This window comes from Callithrix jacchus, chromosome 16, assembly GCF_049354715.1.
Source record: "Callithrix jacchus isolate 240 chromosome 16, calJac240_pri, whole genome shotgun sequence".
NCBI lineage: Eukaryota > Metazoa > Chordata > Mammalia > Primates > Cebidae > Callithrix > Callithrix jacchus.
This window is the reverse complement of record NC_133517.1, coordinates 56,284,789-56,309,731: the sequence shown is the minus strand read 5'-3', so window position 1 is coordinate 56,309,731 and position 24,943 is coordinate 56,284,789. Positions and strand designations below refer to the sequence as shown.

Genomic DNA, 24,943 nt, shown 5'->3' with positions numbered 1-24,943 from the left:
CAGGTGCACATGACGGGCCACCCACTGTCCTCAGCCCAGCATGCCCACTCCTGCTGGCACCAAGCAGGCTGCCTCCCCAAGACACTCAACCAGGGACAGTCAGGAACCCTTCAGCAGAGGCAGACCACAGGCCAGCAGGAGGGCCCAGGCCTTGACCCCGCCTGAGCCAAGAGCCCTCACCTCCAGGTACAGGAGCACCCCTGGAGGGCCATGGCTAAGGGGGAGTGTGTGGGTGTTCCAGGGACGGGCCTCAGGTTTGCGAGCTGGTGGGGCCTCCGGGGAACGAATGCCCCTGTCCTTGGGCCTGGCCCGCCATCTGCAGGCCTCAGACAGCCCACTCGACCCACTAGGCACCAGGATGGCAGTAGGGAAGTGACAGACACACCCACACCATCATGTCAGAAGGAAAAGTTTATTGAGTCAGCCACAGAGGAACAGACGCAGGGAGATTCTCAGTGCACAGAGGAAATCAGGGCGCTGCACAAGCGAACCCTGTGTAGGACAGAGCGGGTGCGAACAGCAGTGCGTGCCACAAACATTCACCTGGCAAAGAAACGCGGCAGAACCCAAGGGCTCTGCATCCAGACGGACACAAACATGAGGCCACTTACCCAACTAACAGAAAAGTCATGAATGGCGTGACCCTTCCTTACGACCTCGTCCTCCTAAAACATAACATTATGTGTTTAACACACACTTACACCATTGCTAAATCAGCAAGAGCTATTACAGTGCTCCAACTTAATAAGTTGATAAAAAGCTGTCCTGTGGCCAGTTCACAATGGAACTAGTTTCATTCCGAGATGCCTGGGGAGTTTCTCTGACAGCGAGGCATCTCCACCACACAGGTCATTCTGTCACCAGGAGCTGGTCTCAGTCCATGGCACAGAGTGACATGCCCCTGGCAGCCAGCCCTGCGAAGGGCAAGGGCAGCTGCTGCGAAGGGTACTCAGTCCTCCTGGAGGCCCAAGGAGGGGCTGGCCAAGGGGCCACCTCGAGGTTTGGGGGCTCTGGCCAGAGAGTGATGGCTGGCTTTGCATGAGGAGGTGACAAGAACTTTAGGCTGGGTCCCCAACATGCTGTGTGCATGGGCCTTGTTCAACCCAGAACTGAACTGACACCTCTCCCAGGTGGTGAAGGGCAGAACCCCCCAGGAGCTCTCGGAAGCAGGGGTCCCTCATGACAGGCCTGTGGCACCAGGCTTGGAGGCAGGGAGCTGGTGTGTCTCAGAGGTGGCCTGTGCTGCTGGGAGGCAGAGGGCAGACGGGCCTGACTCCGCAGCAGCAGTCACTCACACGCTGTGTGGTGGGTAGGGCTGGACCAGCGCCAAGACAGAAGCGAAACAGCGTGGAAAGAGCTGTGTGTCTTTCCTGAAGCCGGTTCATGTCTACTGTGGACAGCAATATTTGGTGTTTTGCTAACTTGGTCCGTAGCAGGTGTCGCTATCGCTGGTGGCCGCAGGAGCCATTAGCCACAGAAGGGAACCGTTGGCATCTTGGAGAGTTTTTCAAACATGCCACCCGGACATCACGGCCCCAGTGGCGGAGAGCCAAGGGCGGCCCACAGCACCCCTTCCACCCCTCGCTGCCCTGAGGGCTGCTTCCTGTTCTGCTCTGGGGTTCTAGGTGGTCACAGGCCAAGTCCTCCACACATGGGGCCTTCGAGAAACACTCCTGAGGGCTGCTAGAAGCCACTAACCATCTGTGGAGGGCTCAGTGGCCCTGCCTCCCCCCAGGGGACACGACTGGACAGAGCGCTTCTTCCGGGGGCCCGAGGTTTTCATGGGCAGGGGTCCAAGGGGCAGCACAAAGGGCTGGCATGCTCAGTGGCGGGCTGGATGATTCCGGCTCAGACCCCTGCCTGGGGCGGAGAAACATGGAACACTCCAAGGCTGGCTCTTCAGTCACCAGGGAATGTCACGATGCCAGTCCGTCGGTCACAGGCAGGTGGGCCCAGCTGAGCACTCACGGCCTCTGCCCCTTCCCACCAGCTCACACTCCTGCTGTGTTAAGGGGAAGCTTGCCAAAAGGTTCTTGACTTAGCTGACTGGCAGGGAACAAAACCACCACAAATGAGAGCAACGTTCTCAGTTTGTAACTGGTCTGTGTATTACAAGACTCGACCAACCGGCAACCCGCCTGACACTCCAGTCACCACCTGCATGGCCCAAACCCTAAGGGTGCCATGAGCCCAACTCCAGCTGCGCCCACAGCACTGGATGCCTGGCTGGCTTCCCCAGTGGGCACCTGCACAGCCTCCTCATCCTCTGGGACAAGGCTGCCAGCCAGAGCTCCGCCCCTTTGACAGTGACCAGCGTCCCCAGCCCCACCTTGGCACTGCATCTATCTGAGGTACAAAGTTAGAAGCCACAGACACCTGAGCTGCCGCCTGACCCACGCAAGCTGTGGGCGCAGTGACACTGTGGACAAGACAGCCTGCCCGCCTGCCCTTCTCGGCTTCCCTTAAGACACAAGGTGATGACAGGGACGGTTTCAAGTGAGTGCAATCTGGAAATAATCTCAGTGCAGGGGAGGGGCTGAGGCTAAAGGACGTGGCAACCTGGCACTGGCTGTGGCCAGGCCGGGCCCACACGAACCATGAAGGCCCCGGTCACCTGCGCCTGCCTCCCAGGAAGGCCGCTCCAGAAACCGACTCCACTGACCCTGAACCCCAGCCCCCGCTGCTCCCTCATTTCAGGTCCGCACGCTGATGGGACCTCCACAGTAAGAAAGACTTTGGTTGGCAACACCTGAAGGGCTGAGAGCTTGACTAGTCTAGTGTGCATCCCAACTTGTCACTGAGGAGCACACGACAGTCATGCCCGTCCCTGGCTGACAATGGTTTTCAGCATGTTCACACTCTAACACTGACCGTGGCAAGGCCACGCGGAGAGCACTGAAGGCCGTTGTTATCCTTACTTCAGACTGGTCAAGTCGAGGCTGGGATCTCCAGGGTTGACATACTGCTCAGAGCAGGGTTGCGAAGCCCCTCTTCCTCCTAAAAATCAAGTTGTAGCCCGGCCCTGAGACTCCTGCACTCCCAGCTAGCAAGCAACTGGCTTTGGTGAGCCCTAGATCTGGCCCCTGGGCCTTCAGATGAGGGAGGGAAGGAAGCAGGTGGGCCCCGGCTGAACCCACGTCTGGCGTGGTTTGGGTCGGATGTCGATTCAGGTCAGGTCACTGCCACCCTGCATCTGCTGCTCTCTTGCCTACATCTGTTTTCCAGTCGCCAGCACGAGAAACCAGCTAAGATACGGGCGGCGCCTTGAGATCCTGACAGCACAGCCAGGTCTTGGAGTGGGGACCTACAGTCTAAAGCCACTACAGGGTCAAGTTGCATAGAGTGAGCTGCCATGGATGCCCGGCCGAGGTGAGGAAGCCAGGGGTGCCCCCCCCGCCGAGGAGAAGGGCTTCCGCTGCCAGAGGGCTCGCAGCAAAGGCGGGAGCACGTCCAGTAGTGGGAATTGCCCTGTCCAAGCATGAGGTTCACAAGGCCATCCTCCAGTTTCCACAGAGAAGAAACGTTCTGGAAGTCCTGAAGTCAGTCCTCTGCGATCCTGGGACACGGGGGGCCTGGCAGACGCACTGCACGTGAGCAGGCACCCAACTGCCACCCGGACACAAACGACCTGCAAAGTGCCACTAGTGGCCGAAGACATGGCAGGACCAGAGGCCCATCAAACACATTACATTAAAGAGTTGTTTCTTTAAATACACAGAAAATTCAAGTAATTTATTTAAATCTGCTTTAGTTTCGTCTTGAACTATATCTATGTGTCTATATATATTTGCTCTAGAATTATACTGCAGCATGATCCTCGTGCATTTAAATAAAGGACTTTATTTAAAAACAACTTGAGGCAGCAAAAGCATTACCACTGTCTGACTGTATCCGCGTGGCGGCCGGGCCTGTCTCCTGATCTCAGGAGGCTCACGCCAACCATTGTGAATCAGAAGCGCAGAGCGGCTTGGTTCTGAAGAGCCTGTGGTGTGGAAAACGTTTCCAAGAGCCGCACTGCCTGCCGGAGCTCTGCATCTTCGCTGAAACCAGACGGCAGCGCGGAGCCCTCCGGTGGCACGCGTCTTCTGCCATCCAGACACACGTTTCCCTGTGCTCCTGTCGCGATTCCAGCGTCGAGCAGGTGAGCAGGAAGGAATGGAGTTCCGACAGGTTCCAGCATGTACGTCCCCTTCCGGAGGGGGGAGGCTCTCCACATCCACACGCCCGAGGTAGCCTGTGGCGGGGCTTGGGAGGCAGGGCCCCCGGGAGCTCTGCTCTCAGGAATCCCCAGCAAATGGTTTAGCGATGAATCAAAAGTGCAGCGAAAGTCAACATCTGGGGTCTGGAGGGGCAGCCTGGCCTCCTAGGAAAGTCCTTCAGCCGGGATGAGCGGGGTCACATGTCTGGGTGCAGACACTCTCCAGCACACTGGGAGCCCGTCTGGAGCTCACACTCCGCCCCCCACGTGGTGCCCAGCCCATCCCTGGGCAGGGAGTCTCGGAGCCGCCCCTGCAAACCACTGCCTTCTGCCCGGACCCCCGACCAGCCTCCTCCCAGCTTTGGTGTGCGGCCGCTGCCCAAGGACACGGCTGCCCGGGGCACAATGTGTCCAACTCGCTGCGGAAAAGAGATGCTGTTCTTCTAAGAAAACCACATTGTGGAAAGAATTCCTTTTCTAGAATCATAAAGAAAAGTACTCTGCAGTAGCTGCAGCACCAGCCGAAGTGACGGGATCTGCCAGATGTCAACAGCTGCAGGCGTCCGCAGAGAGGGAATCTGATAAAAACATTTTAGTCACTGACTACACTGCTGTTACCTGGAGCATTCAGATAAGGCGTGGCACAGAATGTCACATTTTGTTTTCAATTATAATTCTAGAAATGTGAAATTTATTTTTTCTCAATTGCTTATTGTCTATATAAATGTTTTATAATTTAAAAACATGCAGAATAATATACCTGCAGAATAAAGGAGTTCGAATTAAAAGATCTTTTTCAATTAAAAAATATTTCAAATGATTTTTTTAATCATCAAAAAAGTGGTTAGTGTGGTATTTTTGCCTAGTAGCTCAAACCTGCCCTATGACTACTGAATTGTGACTACGGGGCAGAGGGGCTCGGGCCTGCGCCGCCGGGGCGGCCACAGCAGCTGCCAGGCTCCACGGTGCCTGCTCCTGCCCGTGGCCGGGCCCCGCCATCCACCCGCCTGCCCGCCCGCCCACCTGGTGGAATGTGTGCAAACGGGAGTGCGGCTCAGACCATGGACTCTGTCTCCACCGGCCCCGGCAGGCCCTCCTTCCGCACAAGCTTCAGCACAGTGGGCTTGTCCCTGCCCCCTCCGGCCCCGCCTTCGCTGGCCAACTGGGAAGACAGGCCTTTCTGCTCTTCCTTAGCCTCCTCTGACACGTCGGGATAGATCACCAGGAATGTGGCCGTCAGGAAGCCCAGGAAAGAGCCCACAGAGGCCACCATGGGGATGACACGGACAGTCCCCACAGCGTCGACCACACCCCCGAGGGCCGAGGCCACCAGGATCTGGGAGATGTACACCTGGCAGGACAGGATGGCGCAGTCGATGCCAAAGCCGCGCCTGGAGTTCCCGGGGCTGTGGTGGACGTACTGCAAGAGAGGAAACATGAGGGTGAGTGGCTGGAGGAGGCGGCTGCCACCCAGCCCTGCGGAGATGTGACTCTAAACCCAGCAGCCTGGAAACATGAGGGTGAGTGGCTGGAGGAGGTGGCTGCCACCCAGCCCTGCGGAGATGTGACTCTAAACCCAGCAGCCTGGAAACGCGACCTGTCTTCCACTGAGCTTCTTGGCAACCGCTCCTGCCTAGGCACCTCCCCACCCTCAACTCCCGCCCAGCACTGTGCAGGCAGAGGGGTGCAAAGTTCTACCTCACGGAGAGGGCAGGCGTGGAGGCAACTCTGCCAATCTGATGGGGATGTGGGCTTCCCAGGAACCTGGCCTCCAGTCTCAAGGAGAGGCGGCAGGGCCAGGCTCCACCAGGCTGCCCTGCCTCACCCTGGCAGTCTCCACAGGGGCTGAGGGGCAGTGGGGCCGTGAGCCCAGGTGGATCTTCCCAAATCAAAACTGCAGGCGGCCGCGGGCAACAAATCAGCGGGACCCACGAAGACAAGCAGCTTCATTTGTGTTTCTTGAACAAGACAGAGAAGAAAGCTGCTGTTCATCTACTACCACTACGAGACGAGTGACTGGTCAGACGGCATCTCCACAGGAGGCTTTTTCTGAGATACTGAAAAAAGGTCACTCTGCTAAGACGACAAACAAAGCGGCTCTAAACGTATACACCATGATCATAGTGAGACACTTCACGCCTTTCCTAAACAGACAAAAGCAGTAAGAGAAGAGCAAGGCAATGTCAAGGCTGACCTCCCTGACAGAGACAGGGCACCAGATGCATGACCCATGTTCTTTCCAAGTGCACATGGAGCATTTCTCAACACGAGAAGTGCCAGGCCACCAAGGAGGCCGTAACTAACTGAAGGCTGTGCTCGTGTGGGACACGTTCTCTGGCCACTAAGGAATCACACCGGACATCAGTAACAACATGACAACTGGAAACAGCCCAAATCCTGGAATTCCATCAATGTCCTTCTAAATAATTCACAGTTCAAAATAGAAATCACAATGAAAATTATAAAAATCTTTGAAAAGAAAACACGTTAGAACCCACACACAGTGCAGCTAAAGGTGCGTGTAGAGGGAAACTGGCCTTACCTGCAAATATGAGGCTGGAAGTCGAGTAAGAAATGAGCAACAGCAAATTAAACCAAGACATAACAGAAGGTAGGAGACGGCAAAGGTGGCAGCAAGCGTGCGAGCAAACGGGCGCACAGGGAAGACGGACGCCGAAGCTTCCCCGAAACACAAACCAATAGTCTCAGGTAACTACCATGGGAAGGGAGAGGAGATACCACCGCAGGTTCTATCTCATTAGATCAGAGACTACTGTAACAATTTAATGCTAATAATTCTGAAAGTGCAGATGAAATGGACACATTCTCAGGAAAACACAAATCAAAGCATTGTACTTCTGGGCTGGGTGCAGTGGCTCATGCCTGGAATCCCAGCACGTTGGGAGGGTGAGGCAGGTGGATCACCTGAGGTCAGGAGTTTTGAGATCAGTCTGGTCAACATGGTGAAACCTTGTCTCTACTAAAAATACAAAAACTAGCCAGGCATGGTGGTGGGCACCTATAATTCCAGCTGCTCAGTGGGCTGAGGAGCTGGGAGGTGGAGGATGCAGTGAGCCGAGTTCGTAGCCTAGGCAACAGAGCGAGACTGTCTCCAAAAAAAAAAAAAAAAAGTATCATACTTCCTAGAAAGATATTAAGTGAGATATTAAATACTCCCTGGTTGAAGGAGCAAACACCACTTCTGTTTATTTTGTATCGGAGGTTCCAGCCATTCCAAGAAGGCAAGGAAAATAAGTAACGGGTATGGAGAATCAGGAAGGAGGAAATACAGCTCATTAGACACGGATGAGGTGGTTTTGTTAAGTGGATGGCCCAAAGAATCTCCGGATGTGCACTGAGGATTAATAACAGAAGGGGATATAGCACTTAGGTATCGGAAGCGCCAGACTACGAAGTCATTAACTCTCCCCAAATTGACGGATATAATTTGTTTTTAATTTTAAAAGCCCAGAAGCTGAGTCTAACATTTAGATGACAAATACATGGTTAAGAATAGCTAAGACAATCCTGAAGAACGAAGTTGAGGGATTTCTACCACCAGGTTTCAAGACTTATTATAAAACTAGTTTAACTGAGACAGTTGACGTTTCTTAGAATAGACAAACAGGAGAGCAGAAATGAAAGTCTAATTTATGACAAAGACGGCACTGCACAGAGGGGCAGGGAACGGCGCTGGGTCATGACCTGGGCAAACATCCATATGTAGTGGGAAAAAATAAGTCTTGATCCCCTACCTCAAACCATACACACATCTACTCCAAGGTGACTGTCAACCAAGAGCAAGGGCACAAAGGAGGTGTGGCCAGCGACGCCCCAACAGGGCTACCTGCGACAGCATAACCCCAATGCCCACAAAGCAGGAAGCGTCTGGCCACACCGTGACATGGAGAGGCTGGCGTGCTGCTGCCAGCACGATGTGAGTGACACCCAGAGATGAAGCCAGGTGTCTCAGCTGCGTAAAGCCCAGAAAGAGACAAGAGTCTGAGCCTTTGAGGTAAAACTCGTCTCGTCTGTGATGTGTGCTGATGTAACATACACACAATTTCAATGATTAGCAAGAGTGTAAAATATCATGGTGATTTTTTCATATAGAGTACATGCTGAAATAATGTTTCACCAGGTTAAACGAAATATGCTAGCTTTCACTGGCCATCCCGCTTTCTGAATGTGGCTACCAGGAAGTGTAGGCATACCTGTGTGGCTCTCCTCCCACCCCACTGGACAGGGCTGGCTGGAGCTTCCCCCTCAGGGAACTGTGACTGAGCCTGAGGGGACCGAAGGAGCAGGGACAGTGCTTTTGCCTCCAGAAACCTCTGGGAGGTGCTAGGGGGTGGGGATGGTTGAAGAAGACCCTTTGTGGCCAGGGGCCGCCCAGGGACAGGTGGTGGCTCTGTGGGCTTTGGAAGGAGCCATGTCAGAAGCAGAGATGGCGGAGGGCCATCTCTGTGGTGAGTCTCCCCCTGTGGAAGTGTAAGTTTCCACTCTGAGGGGACAGAAGGTACTAAGGAGGCTGGGACGCGGCTCTCAGGGCTGTTGTGGCACGCACCTGCTTGATGTCGTGGTACTGGCCCAGCAGGGCGTAGGGGCAGTAAGAGATGCTCATGGAGACGATACCCATGGTGCTGATGGTGACCATGGCGACGTAGACATCGGGAAACATGGCCATCACGGCAGTGCCCACGGAGAAGCCCAGTGTCCCCAGCACGTAGATCACCCTGACGCTCAGGTCGTAGTTGTCCAAGTACTTCTGTAACAGGGCTGCAGAGAGGCACAGGGACAAGGACAGTGGGCAGGTGGCTGGCTCCTTTCGGGCTCCCTCCACCATCCCTTCCCTCGACCCCCTCATCCACCTAACCTTCCCTCATTCCGGCTGAACCTGGGCCTGCTCAGGCAGACACAGCAGCATGGACCTCCGGCACATGCTTGTAGCTCATGGGCCCACTGGGAGGCCCAGTGGCTTCAGCACCACAGAGGGAAGCTGGCACTCCTTGTTCCAGGCCCCATAACCCAGCTCTTTCTGCAGCTCCCAGGGACCCCTGCCCTGCCCTGCCCTACCAATCTGGGAACACTCAGTGCCTTCTCTGGCCTCACACCCGGGACGATTCCTTCTGAGGTGGGCAGCAGTGGGCAGTTCTGCCTCGGGACATTGTTGCTGGTTTTTCTCATGGGCACCTGTTCTTCCCTCATCCTTCCTGACCTGGTGGCTCAGATGTCACCTCTTCTGAGAAGGTGCTCTGCTGAGAATTTCTCTGTTAAAGTAGTGGCAACAGCATGGGCCATCGCACTGGCTGCTGCTGACCAAGAGGCATTTACCTTGGCCATCTTCATGTCTAGCTCAGGCTGAATGAAGCTGGCCTTCCCCAAGTTCAGAGTCCAGGAGGGTCAGCCTGACTCGCACTCGGCTCAGAGACCCCTGACCCAATTACCCCTGGTTCCCGGCGAGCCTGGGTGCACTGCCGAGGGACGGAAGCCTGCCACCCCGGCCCATCCCTCAGGGTGAAAGGTGCCTGCGCCCTACTCCACTGCCACTCTGCCCGCCAGGCCACCATCCAGCTCTGCACTGGGGCCAGGGACAGCGTGTCGGGAGGTGCCACTGACATGGGACAGCGCCATGGGACCACAGGAGCAGGACAGGCCCCAAAGGCGTCTCAGAAACACACTGCTCCTGGTGCCAGCCCACTGCCGCTTTTTCCCCTCTGAAATGAGGGGAGTTTCCATGCCTCTCCCCAAGGGGTGGCCCTGTTATGAGGGACCTGCAAGTTAGGGTATGATTGAGGGCCCCAGATTCTAAGGTGCAGGATTCTCTCGTCCACATTTCTGATCTGAGCATTTTCTGGGCTGCGAGTGCTGACCTGACCTAGCTCTTACCTGAGCAGATGGCACCAGTGGCTGCGTAAACGACCAGGCCCCAGCAGCCCATCTTAACCCCGGCGTTGTAGGCTTGCCAGGCGGTGGAGTTCGAGGCGGCCTGTTCCGGAAATGAGACGCGGCTGGTGAGGGCATCTCCAGGCCCAGGAGCATGTCTCCCATGGGAACAGCTGCTGGCCAGCTACTCATTTTAAGAGCAGTGACAGGAGAGTCCCCTCCAGGAGGAGGGCCTGCCCCAAGTCAGTTGCTATCTGGTAAAGCATTTCTATGCCTCCCAGACCACAGATGATCTGTGCTGTGACTCTGGTCTGCGCTGGGCTGGGCTGGACTTGCAGAAGTCCTGCCCCGTGGCCTTGGCCCTCTTGGAGCCACTGCATGGAGGAGCTCAGACTGGACTCGGAAGGGAGGGACCCTGTGGAGACAGCCAGGAGGCCAGAGTGTGTACTGAGGGCACCTTGGTTCTCTTGGCAGAAGCGGCCATGGGTGTGACCCAGCCGTTACTGCAGGACCAGAAGAGCCACCCATGAGCCTGGAATGAGCGACAACAGGGCATCATTTGAGCTGTTCTGCTTTGGGGTAGCCTGACACAGTAACAGACACCCCGTTCAGTACCAGAATCCGCACCTGGCATTCACGATTGCTCACCGTGGGCCTCACTGCAACCCCCACCCGTGGCCTCCAGGATGGCCCCGACCAAGTTCCCAGGGGACCAGCATAGGCCAGCTGCCTGCTGTGGGTCCCTCACCTGCACAGGAAGCCCCGTGTGCCCTCCTTGACACACGTGGGCACCAGGAAGAGGCCCCCGGCCCCACCTGCGAGTTTCTCGGTGAGCCGCAGGTAGGTGGAGGGGCCCGCTCCCGGGGCCGAGCACTCACCTTTGGGTCACCCTCGAAGATGACTTGGCCCATGAAGTCAGTGTAGAACACGGCCTCGGCGATGACGGAGAACCAGGTGAGGAGGTGGCAGAGGCACAGGCGCATCAGCTCCCTTGGCATCTTCAGCATGGAGAGCCATAGCAGGCGCACAGTGGTCTCGCCCTCTCCCTCCTCGCTCTCCGTGTCTCCACTGGAGTTGGTGGCCCCGCTCTGGTTCCGGTGCCGGCGCCGCTGCCGCTGCCGCTTCTGCATGTCGTACAGGTCGCTCATGCTGCGTGACGGCTTGATCAGCACCACTGCGTTGGCACGCCGGTAGCGGTAGCAGTGGGACCCGAGCTTGCCGTAGTAGGAGAACGTGCTGGAGGCCTGCCGGCGGAATGCGTGTCGCCGCCGCCGCACGGAGCTCGACACGGCCGAGGGCTTCATGTCCACCCTGGCATAGCCGCCGAGGGCATCTTGTGCCGGGGAGCCACTTCCGTTTGGGACTTTAGCTTCATTCAAGTGATTATCCAGCAAGGTCTCGTCCTCCTTGGCGGCTTCCCTGAGGAAGGTGGCCAGGTGGGGTAGCCTGGCCTTGGCAAGCTCCTGGCTGGTGCTGCAGGGGGTGGCAGGGTAGGAGGCATCTTGGAAGATGGAGGGCTCAATGTCGTGCAGGAAGAGCAGCTCGGGCTCCAGGTCCAGCGCAGCGTCCGGCACGTGCAGCGCTGAGTCACTTTTGCTGCGCACAATGTCCACGCCCAGGTAGTCCAGGGCCAGCTCGTGTTCTGACTGCACCTCATCTGGGAAGGCAGGGACGCTGTGCGGCTCGCCCCTGTCCAGGGCGCTGGGCTCCTCCGTACTGCGCTCCTGCTGCGGGCTGTATTGCTCCTCCTCGATGCTGAACAGGTGCAGAGCCACGGACACCGTGAAGATGATGGCGGCGAAGAAGAAGAGCACCTGGTTCTGTGTCCGGAACCAGTTGCCCAGGAATGTCTGCGTCCAGTCCAGCCCACCCAGCACGTAGCCGACGGCCCCGCCGAGGCCTGCAGGGGAGCAAGCAGCAGGTGGTGAGCCGGTGGTACCAGGCCACAGGGCAAGCTCTGGAAGGGCCTCTCCCTCTAACAGGGACCAGGGCTGTACTCCTGTTAGGAGTCGGGATGCAGGAGGAGAAGGTGGTAAGAAAAACAAAACCAGAAGCTGCAGCTGCCCCATCTCTGAGAATTCTGACCTAACAGAATCACCGCTTGATGAATGAGGGGCAGACAGTCCCAGGACGGACACAGTGTGTGCCTCCTGCGCTGAACGCCTGCCCTCGGCACACGGAGCCTACCACATTCATCTGGACGGGAACACCGCCTGGCTGGAGGTCGAGGTCCATGCAGGGCTGGGAGGTTCACTGTGTAAGCAGTACATCACCCCAGCAAGCCTGGCCTCCTGCCCTGGAGGCTCCTCAGTGCCTCAGCCCACTGCTTAGGTCAGGAGGGCTGCCCCTGGTTACCTTCCAGCCCCGAGACCTGGCCCACTGCCTCAGCCCACCATGCAGCCTGATGAGGTAGCACTGACCACAGGAGCACAGGTTCCTGTCGCCTCCCCACACCGGGCCTAGGCATGCTGGACCCCAGCCACCCTGTCTCAGTGCGGGAGTGTTACCGGCAGAGAAGGCGTGGATGTTGAGGGCCATGTCCTGCTCCTCGCTGTCCACCACGTCCAGCAGATAGGCACGAATGGGCCCCTCAGTGGCATCGGCGCTGAAGTCCAGGACCACCACTCCCAGCACTGTGAGCACGATGCCGATGGGCTGCCGGCCGGGGACATCGCCGAGGGCCAGACCTGTGCAGAGCACACAGGGCAGTGGTCAGGTCCTCACACACTGGCCAGGGTGGGCCCGAGAGCAAACCGCCGCGTGGAAGGGGCACACGGAGGGGACATGGCCACAAAGCCACTCCAATCTTTCTGTACAAGAGAGCAGGGCTCTTTGGCTCAGATGCAGGGGACAGGAGCTAAGTGTTCTTCTGCGTACTCTGTGGCTTCCAGGGTTTCTTCTCCCCATCCGGTTAGTAAACCCTCTCCAAGGGTTTCCTCACCTTTGATGCTCTTTCAAACAGAAAGCAGGAGAATGGTGCTTCCTACCCCGGCCGTCACATCACGGCTGCTGTGCTGGAAGCAGTAACTCAGTGTCGCCAAGGAGGCCACACGATAGTGCAGACGTCTATGGGGCAAAGTGCTCACGTCACAGACAACCCGTGGGTGACACTGACAAGGCTTCCTGAGCCAGGTACAGGGGGTCTCACGGGCCTGTTCTAGGTCTGAAAGGAAATGACACCTCAAACTTTGGAGGCTTTGCACGCAAGTTCTCGGGGAAGCCTGGGTTCAGGAGATGTGGCTCTGGAGAGAAAGATGCCAGGGGCCTGGCCTCCTACAGGTCTTCCTGCAAAAGACTGCTGGCACCCACAGGCAGCTGGCCCCCATCCACGTCCCTCCGGCCTTGGGGAGTGTGCCCCTGAATCCAGAGCAATGTTGGTGGCTGAGGTTCAACCTGTCACTTCCCACCAGGGAGACAAGCAGTACCCTCCTGAAGAGATTAGGGGAACTGTGGGCAGGGCCTGGGACCTAGGACCCGAGGTGCTGTGATTAGCCTGAACGCAGACACACCTGCCCATGGAGGTGCAGGAGAAGGGCTTTCTGCCCAGGTGTTCCTTGTTGGCCGCCTCAGACCACTGGCAGGAGACAGCTCTGAGGCAGAGGGGCTGGGGCTCCCAAGCTGGCTGCATCTGGGTCACATTTGGGAGGACCTCCCGCAAAGACACAGTCCTGGGAAACCATGTTGTTTCCCTCTCCATCTAGGTAATGGTGGGGAGGAGAGGGCTGTTCCTGAGGGACACAGACAGGCTGGGTGTGGGGGGGCCAGGAGCTCCAGGCCCAGCAGGCACCAGGGCAGCTGCACCCCCACACACAATCAAGGCATCGCCTGTTGGTGACAAAGCCTGCCCCACGGCCAGTGCCCACTCGGGCTCTGAGAAGTGTCCCCGGGGCCTCTCCTCTGGCCACTTCAACTCCCCCACCTCCCTCTGCAACATGCAGACCTGGGGCAAGTTCTTCAAGTTCATAACAGATTAAGCTCCTCAGTCTCAAAAAGTTGTTTCCAGAAAATGCTGTATTTTTAACAGTTTTGATGGGTGCCCTCAAAGCAAAGAGTATTTTCCCACACACAGTTGCAAAAGAAAACCACCACCAAACAGGCAAAACACAGACATCAAACCAGGTTCTGGACATTTTAACACCAAGTCGAAGAAAAGGAGAACAAAAAAAGCCAAGATAATTTCTGAAAGAATGCTGGAAACAGGACGCAGCGTCAGATATGCATCAAAAACAAGCGGCCACAACAGGAAGCGTTTCCCTGTGAGCAGGTTCCTCCAGCTTTCCCACGTGGGGCTGGCTTCGGTGCTGCCAGGCGGCCTGCGGGGTGGTCACCGCCAGGGTGTCCCCAGCAGCCCGGCCAGCCCCACACAGGGTCAGCCTGAATGGTCAATACCATTCGGCTTTTACTGAGTGGAGCTACCCAGGGCCAGAGCCCTGTCCGTGTATAAGGAGAAACTTACCGATGGCAGAGCCGTTAAGGAAAAGTGCAACGCCAAAGAGGACGCCAACGCAGAGGGCGAGGATGAAAGGCCGCCGGCGGCCCCAGCTCAGGGTGCACCGGTCACTGGCGGACCCAATGAGAGGAGTGAAGATGAGGCCAAGGATGGGGCTCAGGAACCAGGTGAGGCTGTAGTACTGCTCCGGAAGGCCTGCAAGGGACACGAGGGCCGTCGTACACGCAAGCACTGGCAGGGCTCTGCCACAGTCTGCTTGGGAGCCGGATGACAGCAGGTGCCTCTGTGTACACGCACACATGCACGTGCACACCTCCCACTCGGGTGTGTCTCCATGGACTCTTTTTTTCTCCAATGCCAGATATCTGAAGTCAACATGGCCACAATATAAGCATCAGGTGGCCAGAGAAAAGCAGCCGGGCCTTGGAGGGCCAGTGGGCCCCACCTACCCAGGCCCCAGCCTGAGGGACAGCACACACTGACCGTGCAGGCACATGGAAGGCGCCCCACCCTCGGCTGGACACGGGCTGAGAGCTCCTCCCCATGGCTGGTGCTGACCAGGGCTTCGGGGCCGCTGTAGGCCACTTGGAGGGTGACAGGCACAGGGCCACTGTCCCTCGACACCAGACAGTCTACAAGAGCAGGATGGGGACTGCAGCTTCACAGAGGCAGGAAGGGCCCACTGCACCTGGACTCACTGGCTGAAAATGCACCAGAGGGTCCTACAGGGTCCCCACAGCTGGCAAAGGGTTGTTCTGAGTGCTACTCAGTTGGGGCAGGGGGGATGAATGTGTCCAGCTGGAGCCCAAGGGTTGGAGATGACACCTGTCACACTCACTTTCTCCTTCCTGACCACCCAGGGAGGCAGGAAATACTGTACCTATTGCAGACAGGGATCCGGAAGTTCAGAGAGGTCAGGTAATCTACCCGGGGTCACAAAGCTAGGATTTCGGCCCTGGGCTACCTGATTTCAAACTCTGTCCCTGAGTCTACAGGCTGCCTCCTTATCACACAAACCCGTGTGTCCATCGCCAGTCAGGTGGGCACATGATGTGGGCACAGTCATAAGCGCTGCGGCACGGGAACCTCGCAGCTGTGTGCACAACTCACACAGCGCCGAGCGAAGCGGCCGCACACAGATGAACATGCGCCTCTGACGCCTGTTGTGTGACGTCCAAAAGCACAGAAAGGGCTCTTGCTGTGAGAACCTGGGTGCTGGTCACCCTTAACGGGGGGGTCAGTGGCTGAAGCGAGGTGGGCTCTGGGACTGGGGGGTCTCTGCTTGGGAGTTCCACGCTCCAGCCATGTGGTGCAAATTCATCCCACAGGGGACCTGAGATCTGTGCCCTCTCCCCATGCTGTACGTCAGGAAAACGCTGCCTTACAAAATAAAGGTGCTTGACATGCCGGTGGCTCATCTGGCTAATGTTTTACGCTGCCAAAAGCTACTGAGAGTATTGTGTTGAACTAGCAAGAAAAATAAACTTGTGTGGGAGGAGGAAATCATTTTCAGAGGAGGGAAGAAGCTTTCACAATTACTGCTAACGTGCCCACTCAAATATTTGCGCATTTGGCCAAGAATTTCAGGTGTCTGCTTTGACCTCTGCACTGCACACCTCAGGAAGGGTGAATTTTATTCCTAAGTCAGCAGAAAGGACTGATGTTTCAGGAAGTGAGGAGTCTGTGGAGCGTGTCCACTGGACGGGAGAGCATTTACATGGCAGACCCGGGTTCCTTGGCGTCCCTGCCCTTGTTAATTATTATCCATCAGGAAGCCTGTTTCTCAGAAGAGGTTCTTTATCAAAGCTACACAGAGGGCGCAGAGAGAATGGGAATCGGTTATTACTCTCACCACATGCAGACTGAACCAATCACTGTGGGCAAACCCCATGATGGGTGGCCCCTGGCAGAACCGCGGGGCCAGTGTGCTGCCCTGGCCTCTCTGGAGTGTGTACCCGGAAGGGCTCTGGGTGTCTCCTGTAGCGGCGCACTGGTTCTCACCTCCCTGCCTACGGAACCCCCACCTGCTGTCACTTTTCAAACTCCTTTGGGGCCATCCACCCAGGAGGCCCCTGCCACCCTGGGCACAGCATCCAAGCCTCAGCCACCCACATGCACTCCCGAGAGACTGTGTCCCCCACCGAGGGCTGTGGCCGCTCCCTCCTCTCTCTGTGCCACCCACCCAGGCTGGCACCAGATGGGACCTGTGACTCATAGAGGGCTTGAACGCTAGCTGACCTGAACCAAAACCATGTGACCATTTCTAGCAGGCCTCGTTCCTTTCTGAAAGACCCGCCTTTTCATCTGATGGCCCCTCCCTTAAGCCTGAAGGGTTTTTAGATTTATATTAATGTTTCACCAAGTTTAGAAAACATTCCATATGTCGTACTTCAAAGCTGTGGGGTTTTTTTTGTTTTGTTTTGTTTTTGAGACAGGGTCTTGCTCTGTCACCCATGCTGGAGTGCCATGGCGCAATCTTGGCTCATTGCAATGTCTGGCCTCCCGGGTTCAAACAGTTCCTGTGCCTCAGCCTCCTGAGTAGCTGGGTACAGGTGTGCACCACCACACACGGCTAATCTCTGTGTTTTTTGTAGAGACAGGGTTTCGCCGTGTTGGCCAGGCTGGTATCAAACTTCTGAGCTCAAGCAATCTGCCCACCTTGGCCTCCCAAAGTGCTGAGATAATGGGATTGAGCCACTGCTCCTGGCCCTTTAAGTTTTTTTGTCCCGTTCCCTATTTCTTTTCTTCTGGGGTTCCAGTTACAGACGTGAGACCTTTGAGGTCATCCCTGTTTCCTGGGCCTTCCTTCATTTCTTTTTTTCTCCATATGATTATTTCTACTGATTAATCACTAAGTCCACTGACTCTTCTGTCCTCTCCAATCTGCCATTAACCCCATCTGGTTCCTTTCCTATTTTGATGCTGTACTTTTCAGACCTAGAGCTTCCATTTGGCTTTTTCTATAGCTTTTATTTCTCTGCTGGGACTCCCTGCTCTCCATTCTGAGCGTGGTTTCTGTCCTTCGGCATAGCTGTGCACACCCATCTGGCCAGCATGGCGTGTGGCGTCACCGTGGGTCAGCCTCCACTGCCTTCTTAGCAAGGGTCCCCTTTGCTTTTAAAAAAAAAACATGTCTGCTAATGTGGTGGCTCATGCGTGTAGTCCCAAAACTTTGGGAGGCTGAGGTGGGTGGATCACCTGAGGTCAGGAGTTTGAGACCAGCCTGACCAACATGGAGAAACCCTGTCTCTACTGAAAATACAAAATTAGCTGGGCATGGTGGTGCATGCCTGTAATCCCAGCTACTAGGGAGGCTGAGGTAGGAGAATCACTTGAACCTGGGAGGTGGAGGTTGTGGTACACCGAGATCAAGCCACTGCACTCCAGCCAGAGCGAAACTCCGTCTCTCCAAAAAAAAAAAAAAAAGGTGGAATAATATTGAGTTGTATCCTAGACACTGTGGAAGATGTATTATAGACGGCACTGTTATATTCCTTGGAGAGTGTTTGTGGTTTTATTTGACACAGGGTTTGAAATTCCCGCCCCATCTCCTAACTCTGCCTGTGGATTTTTCACGAAAGGGAGAGTGGAGTTATCCACCCGAGTTTTAGCCACCCTGTGCTGCATCAACTAGGCCAACCGTTGGGTTAAAAGTGGTGCCAAGTGAGAAACCCGGGCATTCCCTCTTCCAGCTGTCACCTTCCTACTTTGTTTCTGCCCTGAGCACTGGCTGGGTGTCAGGAGGGCGAGAGGAGCTGCAGGTGGGGCCCAGCCCGCCCACTCTAGAGGCGGTGCTGCGTGCACAGACCTGTCCCGCCTTCATGCTGACAGCCCTGGGAGATGAGAAGACGCTGGGTCCAGAGCAGCCCTGGACCAGACAGCCGCCCCAGCCCACAAGGGAGGCTTCTCACCCCGGGAGACAAGGAGAAATGGGGGAATGGGGGAAACTGCTGGGCCCAGGCCAGGCCCTCAGCTTCCCAGTCCTCCTGTGGAGTCTGCTTCTCCAGCTTTCCCCCTGGGCCCCTCCAGAGCCTGGTGGGACCGGGGCCCCAGGTATCCCTGGCACCTCCACCCACAAGCATCCTCCCCTTTGCCCTCCGCTCTGACTACTACAGCCCCCACAGCTGCCCCGGCTCCCCTGCAGCCCTGGCCCGTCCCTCCAGTGTTGCCAGCCCCCAGCCCTAGGTCAGGCCTCCCATGCCTCCCTCTCACCCCCACTAACTCACCCCTACACCTGTCCTATCTACCTTGGGACCCAGGGCGGCCTCTCAAACCATACAGCTGCCATGGACTGTGCTTCTTCCACCGTTCCTTCCTGACGTGATTTTCACTTTACAGCCTGTGGGGTCAGGGGCCGTGTTCCCATCCTCAACTGGACACTGCCGGGCCGGCAGCTGCAGGGTTCCTTTCTCCATCTTCCCCTCTGCTTGGACAACCCCAATGCTGCACATCAGGACTGGCACTTGGCGCATTCTAAGGGGACCGGCTGGGGTGCCCTCCATGCTCTTTCCCTGGAAGGGATGGCGGCTGGTACCAGGCATCTACACCCGATGACAGCTGTCACTGCTGAACCCCTTGGTGGGCCTGACACCACACCAGGTGCTGGCCTGTGTACTCGGGGGGAACCCAGAATCCAGCCAGAGCGGGAGACACATGACTGGGGTACACAGGGCGGGAGGGGCTGCCAGGGCCAAGGAGGCTTCCCTCGGATGGCATGCGGTGGAGGCCGCAGAGACCACGAGCAGGTCAGGCTGAGGATGGAGAGATAGGCCAGGGGCGGGAACAGGGCCAGCAGTGTCTATGTCTCATTCTTGCCTCCCCAGTCTGCCCAAAAGTCCATTCGAGGCTGTAAGGAAAGCTCAAGCCCTCCAAGGCAGTCAAGGGCACCATCTCAGTCCCTAGCACCTGAGCCAGCATGGCCATGGGATGCCTGCCAGGTGCCCACAGAGCTGGGTTGCACGATGGTCCCAAGTAACAGGGGACAGCTCCCTTTGTTTTGTCTAAGCACCTGGGCAAGAAAAATAAACATTTTCCATCATATCCTCAAAGCGGCCCTGGAAGGGCAAGGCTGCCTACCGCCTCCCGCCGCACGGATCCCGCTCTGACGCCCCCAGCGGTGAGAACTTGGTTTCCCGAGTTCGCAGCAGGGGGCTGCCACTGGGACGCTTCGGATGGGGCATTTCCCAGCCCAGCTCCAAACAAACACAACGCCAGGCCCAGTAAATAAGTTATGTTTTTTCCCAGGCAAAAGTTGAACAACAATGGTGGGACCAGGAAGGCTCCCTGTTCACAGGAAATACTCACTGTGTCACCGCTCAGCCGGGGGCTGTGTGAGGTCACGGGCGACGCTCAGGTCATGTGTGACAGCTCCTGTTCACATTGCCGCGTGTGATAAACTGGGACTTTCTGGCAGAGGGGGAGGCCGGCAGGAGGGGCATGGAGTGGGAAAGCTGCCTATAAACGACTAACAAAAGATCTGGAATCGGAACAGGAACTTGCATTCTTTCTTCATGGACAAAGCCTTCCACATCAAGATATGCGTGTGTGTTGGGACCAGACGCCACAGACATGAAGCTCGTGAGCACAATCCTGCGTGGGAAACGCTTAGCATCCCTGAGTGACCTCTGATGAATATAAGTCAAGGCACGCTGGCGGCAGCCCCTTCTGAAGGGCCCAGGCAGGAAAGACACCCCAGGGGAGCTGGGCCCACAGGGCATGGGCCACCTGCTCGCAAGAGGGGAAGGGCCGCCGACACTGGGTTCCCCGACACTGAGGCTCTGTGCTGGCGACGGCCCAGCAGCTGCAAGGAATGTTCCACAACCAACAGAGCCAAGGGAAGGCAGGGGGGGTGTGAAAAGACGGGCAAGCTCAGGTGCTTTTTCTGAGACCATCGCAAACTGGCCCATCATTTAGAGTGGAGGGGGCAGCAGCACCCTGAGCATTCTCACACGTGCCGTTGCCCCGCTCCAACACCCACGGCCCACCCAGCCCTTCCCAGAGGCCCAGCCATGGCTCCCTGAGCCCTGTGGGGGAGTCCAGGTGGCCAAGGGGCAGGGGACAATAAGCTCCCAGGCCTTGGGCTTCCATAGGAGAGGAGGAATTCAAACTTGAAAGCTGGGACCCAGGGTCTCATTTCCGGAGGACAAGGCAGAGCCCTCAGGGAAGAGCTGTGCGGAGCTGCTGGGTGCCAAGGCTCACTGCAGGCTTTAGCTGGGGTGATTTGGGTGAAGGCAGCAGTTTTGAAATGGAGCATTCCAACCTTACTGAAGGCTCCATTAATTTGACCCCAGTAGAAGTAGACTCCAAGGGTCTTTTGATGGGACGGCCCTGATGCTGGGCTTGCTTTCTGGTGAGAGAATACCCTCCCTGCAGCCCTGCGCCAGGAGCCTCCCGGCAGCTCCTGGGGCCACTGTTTCTCCTCTTCCACAAGGAGGGGTGCCTTCACAGCCTGGCTAGAGGCCCCTGGCCAGACCCAAGCAGGACACTGACTCTCCAGAAAGCCAGCAAGAACATTCCACAGCTGCTGTCCTGTCTCAGAGCCTACCCCTGTGCCCAGCTTGTGGGCACCTGTCTTCACTGGCCAGCTCCTCAGGCATGCACCCACTGCGGCTGCAGCACCAGCTGCTCTCTGCCCTGTGAGCAGAGCCACCATCCTCACAGCTCTTTAAAACACATGCTGCAATAAGCAAACACCTTTGGGATGATACAGATGTTATTGCAGCCGTATGGCCTTTGGTTTGAGATTCCAGAAGCTCCCTGAAGAGCACACAATGCAGGACATGTCCTACAGCCCTGGCTAAGCTCGTGGGTCAAAGCTGGCCATACCCTCGGCTGCCTTATCAGTGCCGGAAGCCAACAGCTACCCCAGGCCTTAGAAGAGAGAAAAGAAAGTTCTAATTCAGTACACTCCAAACTCATCTCTCGATCTGCTGCTCCATATCTAGACCTCCTCTGGGGTCCCCTAACTCAGAGAAAAGGCTCCATCACCCACCATTCATGCCGGCAGGACCCTGGGGCACGCCACCACCCACGCCACCACCCACTCGGCGCCAGGTGCCGCTGCCTCCTCAGCCACACATCCCCGCCTGGCACTTGTCTCCCATGAGCTCCTCCCGCCCACGGGGCCTTTGCAGACACTGCTGCCTCTGCCTGAAGCCTTCCTGCCCTTACCTGACTCTGAGTAACTGCTTGGTGCCGTTAAAAGAGCTGCACTTTGAAGAGTAGAGGTTTGTGAGTACAGCTAGCTTCCAGCTGACCCCTGCTTCTGCCCTTACCCTCCACAGCCCACCCACCACCTGCAGCCAGAGTGAACACCCCAAAACCCACTTCTTACACTTGCCCCGATGTCCAGTGCCCTCTGACAAAGTCCAGAGTCCCGCCTGCAGCCTGCGAGACCCTACACTACCCACTAGATGGGCAGCCCATGCCAGACCACTTCCCTCTTCACACCAGGCTCCAGCCGCCCACTCCACCTCCTCTTCTGGAACACACCAGGCTCACATCCCACTCAGGTCCTCAGCCATGGCCAGTGCCTGGGTAGAAGTCCCCACCCCGGGCAGGGGTGGCTGCCCTGACGCTCAGGCACTCCCGTGTCAAGGCCACAAGCTTCAAGGCAGCAGAGCACAGGGCAGGTGATGGCGCCCGCAGACCATGGCAGAGACCCTTCTGCCACTCCAGCATGTGCTAGGTGGGCCCTGTCAACAGACGGGCTGGTGATGAGCCAGACTCCCTACCTGTACCTCCCTCACAGCCAAGGCCTGGCCACAGGCAGGGCCACACAGCCTCTGGGCAGAAATGCTCAGCTCAGAGCTGGCCTCGCACCCTGCTCTGGCTTCGGGCCTTTGGAGCAGCCTGGGCTTCAAATGTCCTGTCCTGCATGTAAAGGGGCCCCCAGGCAAAGGTGGGCATCTGAAGATGACAGAAGAAAGCACGGAAAACAACCTGACACTAGATCCCTGCCTGCACTTCTGAGGCTACGGTGCTCCCACAACGCCTGAATGACACACTGCACCGCCACACAACAGTAAGGAGTCCCCGAGAGTGCACTTGCTCTCAGTAAATCAATTACATGTTGGAGTCCGTTTTAGATGATTTTCCACAGCACAGCTGGCCTGATGAGTATACTCTCGGAAGTAGGTTTCCCAGAGGTGAACAAAGCACAGGTCTCCATATCTGCATCACAGCCTCAAATAAAACCCACCATGGCTGTCGGGGGCTGGGCCCCAGAGTTCGGGAGTGACACCCCATCTCACCAAGGGAGGCGTGCTCCTGAAGCCTGCCTCCCATCAGAAAGCCTCTCAGGACAGAAGGCACGGAGGGAAGGGGCTGTGAGGACCCGCGGGTGCCGAGGATTCCCCGCATGGCCGCCAGGACCATGCACACCCACAGGACAGTCCGAGTATTGGAGACAAACAGCTGTGCCAGCAGGGGCCTGAGACAGTGTGGCACATGAAGGTCTGAAGCCCCAGGTGTGCCCAACTCTGGAATGGGGTAAGCAGCGGGGGAGGAAGGGCCCTGGTGGGGTAGGGGCTGCCAGGAACAGCGTTCAGGCCAGTGCTGCCTCCGCCATCCGGCCTTGCTGCCTGAGCTCACGCTGCACCTGGGGAGGGCCTGGCCACTGCCGCAGCATCTACACCTGACACTACTTTCCTGTGGAATTAACCACTCGAAAAGGCTCCTGCCCAGGGAAGTGCAATGCTGACACTGGCCAGTTTGTAAAGAAATGGAAAGAACAGCAATACTGAAGAGCATGTGGCACAGATGTGGTGAGATATGCATTTTCCAGGCCAAACTGGGCATGCGGCACTGACGACAGCCCCAACAACGTGGAACCAGGCCTGCCCTGCACGGGGACCCAGGCACGTGGGTGCTGGGGCAGCACCTCCTGCTCCGGGGACGCTGTGGTGGCAGCGGAACAGCGTGTAACACCCAGTGAGGCATCTCCCCCACCTGTCCCAGCCTCTGTTTTCTCCCCTGTGAAATGGAGAAAAGACTAGTGTCCGACAGGACGCTGCCTGCAAAGAACACCGGTGTGGGAGGAGCCACATTTGGCTACGTTTCTAGGGCTAAGGTCGCCCTGGGAGGGAAAGGACCTGGCAGGTCCCAGGATGGGAGCAGAGGGCAGGCTGAAGGGCACAGCATGGGAAGGAGCACTGGGGACAGGGCAGGGGCAGCCAGGCTGGGAAGGCCTTGGCTCTGGGCTGGCACCTCGTGCAGAGGCAGCAGGGACCCTCAGAGGTGCCTGGGCTGGGACACAGAGGTCCCTGTGAAGGCCTCACTGCAAGCAGGAGGGTGGGGAGGACCACGAGGAGGGTGGGTGGGGAGGACCACGAGGAGGGTGGGGAAGTTACTGCCAAGTGACACTGATCTGAGTCTGTGAAGGCCCAGCGCACAGCGACACTAAGTGCTAGTCACCTCTCAACAGTGGCTGGGGAGGGCAAATGGCTCGAGATCTAGAGACCCCAGTTCAGTTCCTTTAACCAGGTTCTCCTCCCTCCATGAGCACCGGAAAATAGTGCCTGGGTAACCACGGCTCAAGGTCAGGTAGCTCTGCCCAGGCCCAGTTAAAACAGCAGGAATAGCACATTCTAGCGGGGCCAGGCCCCACACCCAGTGCCCGACGCAGGCTCCGTATCTCACCTCCACAGCCGGCCTGCGGAAGGGGGTCTTCAGGGGTGAAGCTGAGCCTCCAAGGGAGGTGCTGCCCCAGCACCCACGTGCCTGGGTCCCCCTGCAGGGCAGGCTTGATTCCACATCGTCGGGGCTGTCATCAGCGCCACGTGCCCAGTTTGGCCAGGAAAACGCACTCAGCACGTCTGTGCCACATGCTCTTCTTCATACTGCTCTCTTTCTGCTTCTCAGAAAATGGACAGTGTCAGCACTGCATTTCCTGGGCAAACTCACACAGCTACTAGGGACTAGAGGGGCAGGAGAACCCTCCTCTGGCTCCTGCGCATAGGGCCATGGAATCTCAGTAACGCATCACGAGCTTCGAAAAGCTCGAAGAGCAGGGGCTTTTCGAGCCCCCCCCCCCGCTCTGTGCACCACGCTTTGACCACGGGCTGGTTCACAGCCAAGGCTTGGACAAGATGACAGGAAACGTCCCTTCAGCTGTAAGGCTTTATGGTTTGAATTAGGGACAGAGGGGAAACCTGACTGCCCCCTTTACATACTGCTGTTTATAGCTTCGATTGTAACAAATGGCCAGAAACGCCCCAAATACCCAAGCAGGGAACGATCGCACCAAGGCCTTACGTGAAGATGGGGATGCTGCCGCCCGCCGCAACATGAACACACACACTCAACACCTCCCAGGCGAACGCTCCCGCGGCTTGGGCTGGACTGGTGTCTCCTTTCAGTGTCTGCCACTTTCCATGGTGTAGACGCTGCCACCCCACCAAATCTCAAGC

The 24,943-nt window shown here is 57.2% G+C and overlaps 1 protein-coding gene and 1 pseudogene across 7 annotated transcripts in view; both read right to left on the bottom strand.

Moving 5' to 3' along the window:
- Positions 1 to 398: 398 nt before the first annotated feature.
- Positions 399 to 24,943, bottom strand: part of SLC45A4 (solute carrier family 45 member 4) — a 100,435-nt gene continuing 75,890 nt past the window's right edge. For 6 of the 7 annotated variants that reach the window (XM_035276996.3, XM_078353041.1, XM_078353040.1 and 3 more), the window contains 6 exons: positions 14,541 to 14,729; positions 12,592 to 12,771; positions 10,963 to 11,984; positions 10,088 to 10,187; positions 8,766 to 8,977; positions 399 to 5,618 (listed from right to left, as the gene is read on the bottom strand). In XM_035276996.3, coding sequence (XP_035132887.1) covers positions 5,253 to 5,618; positions 8,766 to 8,977; positions 10,088 to 10,187; positions 10,963 to 11,984; positions 12,592 to 12,771; positions 14,541 to 14,729 — 2,069 coding nt within the window. In that variant the 3' untranslated portion in view covers positions 399 to 5,252. The remainder of the gene's footprint in view (positions 5,619 to 8,765; positions 8,978 to 10,087; positions 10,188 to 10,962; positions 11,985 to 12,591; positions 12,772 to 14,540; positions 14,730 to 24,943) is intronic. The other variant, XM_078353042.1, reaches the window with a different exon arrangement.
- Positions 738 to 1,464, bottom strand: LOC100400353 (uncharacterized; annotated as a pseudogene).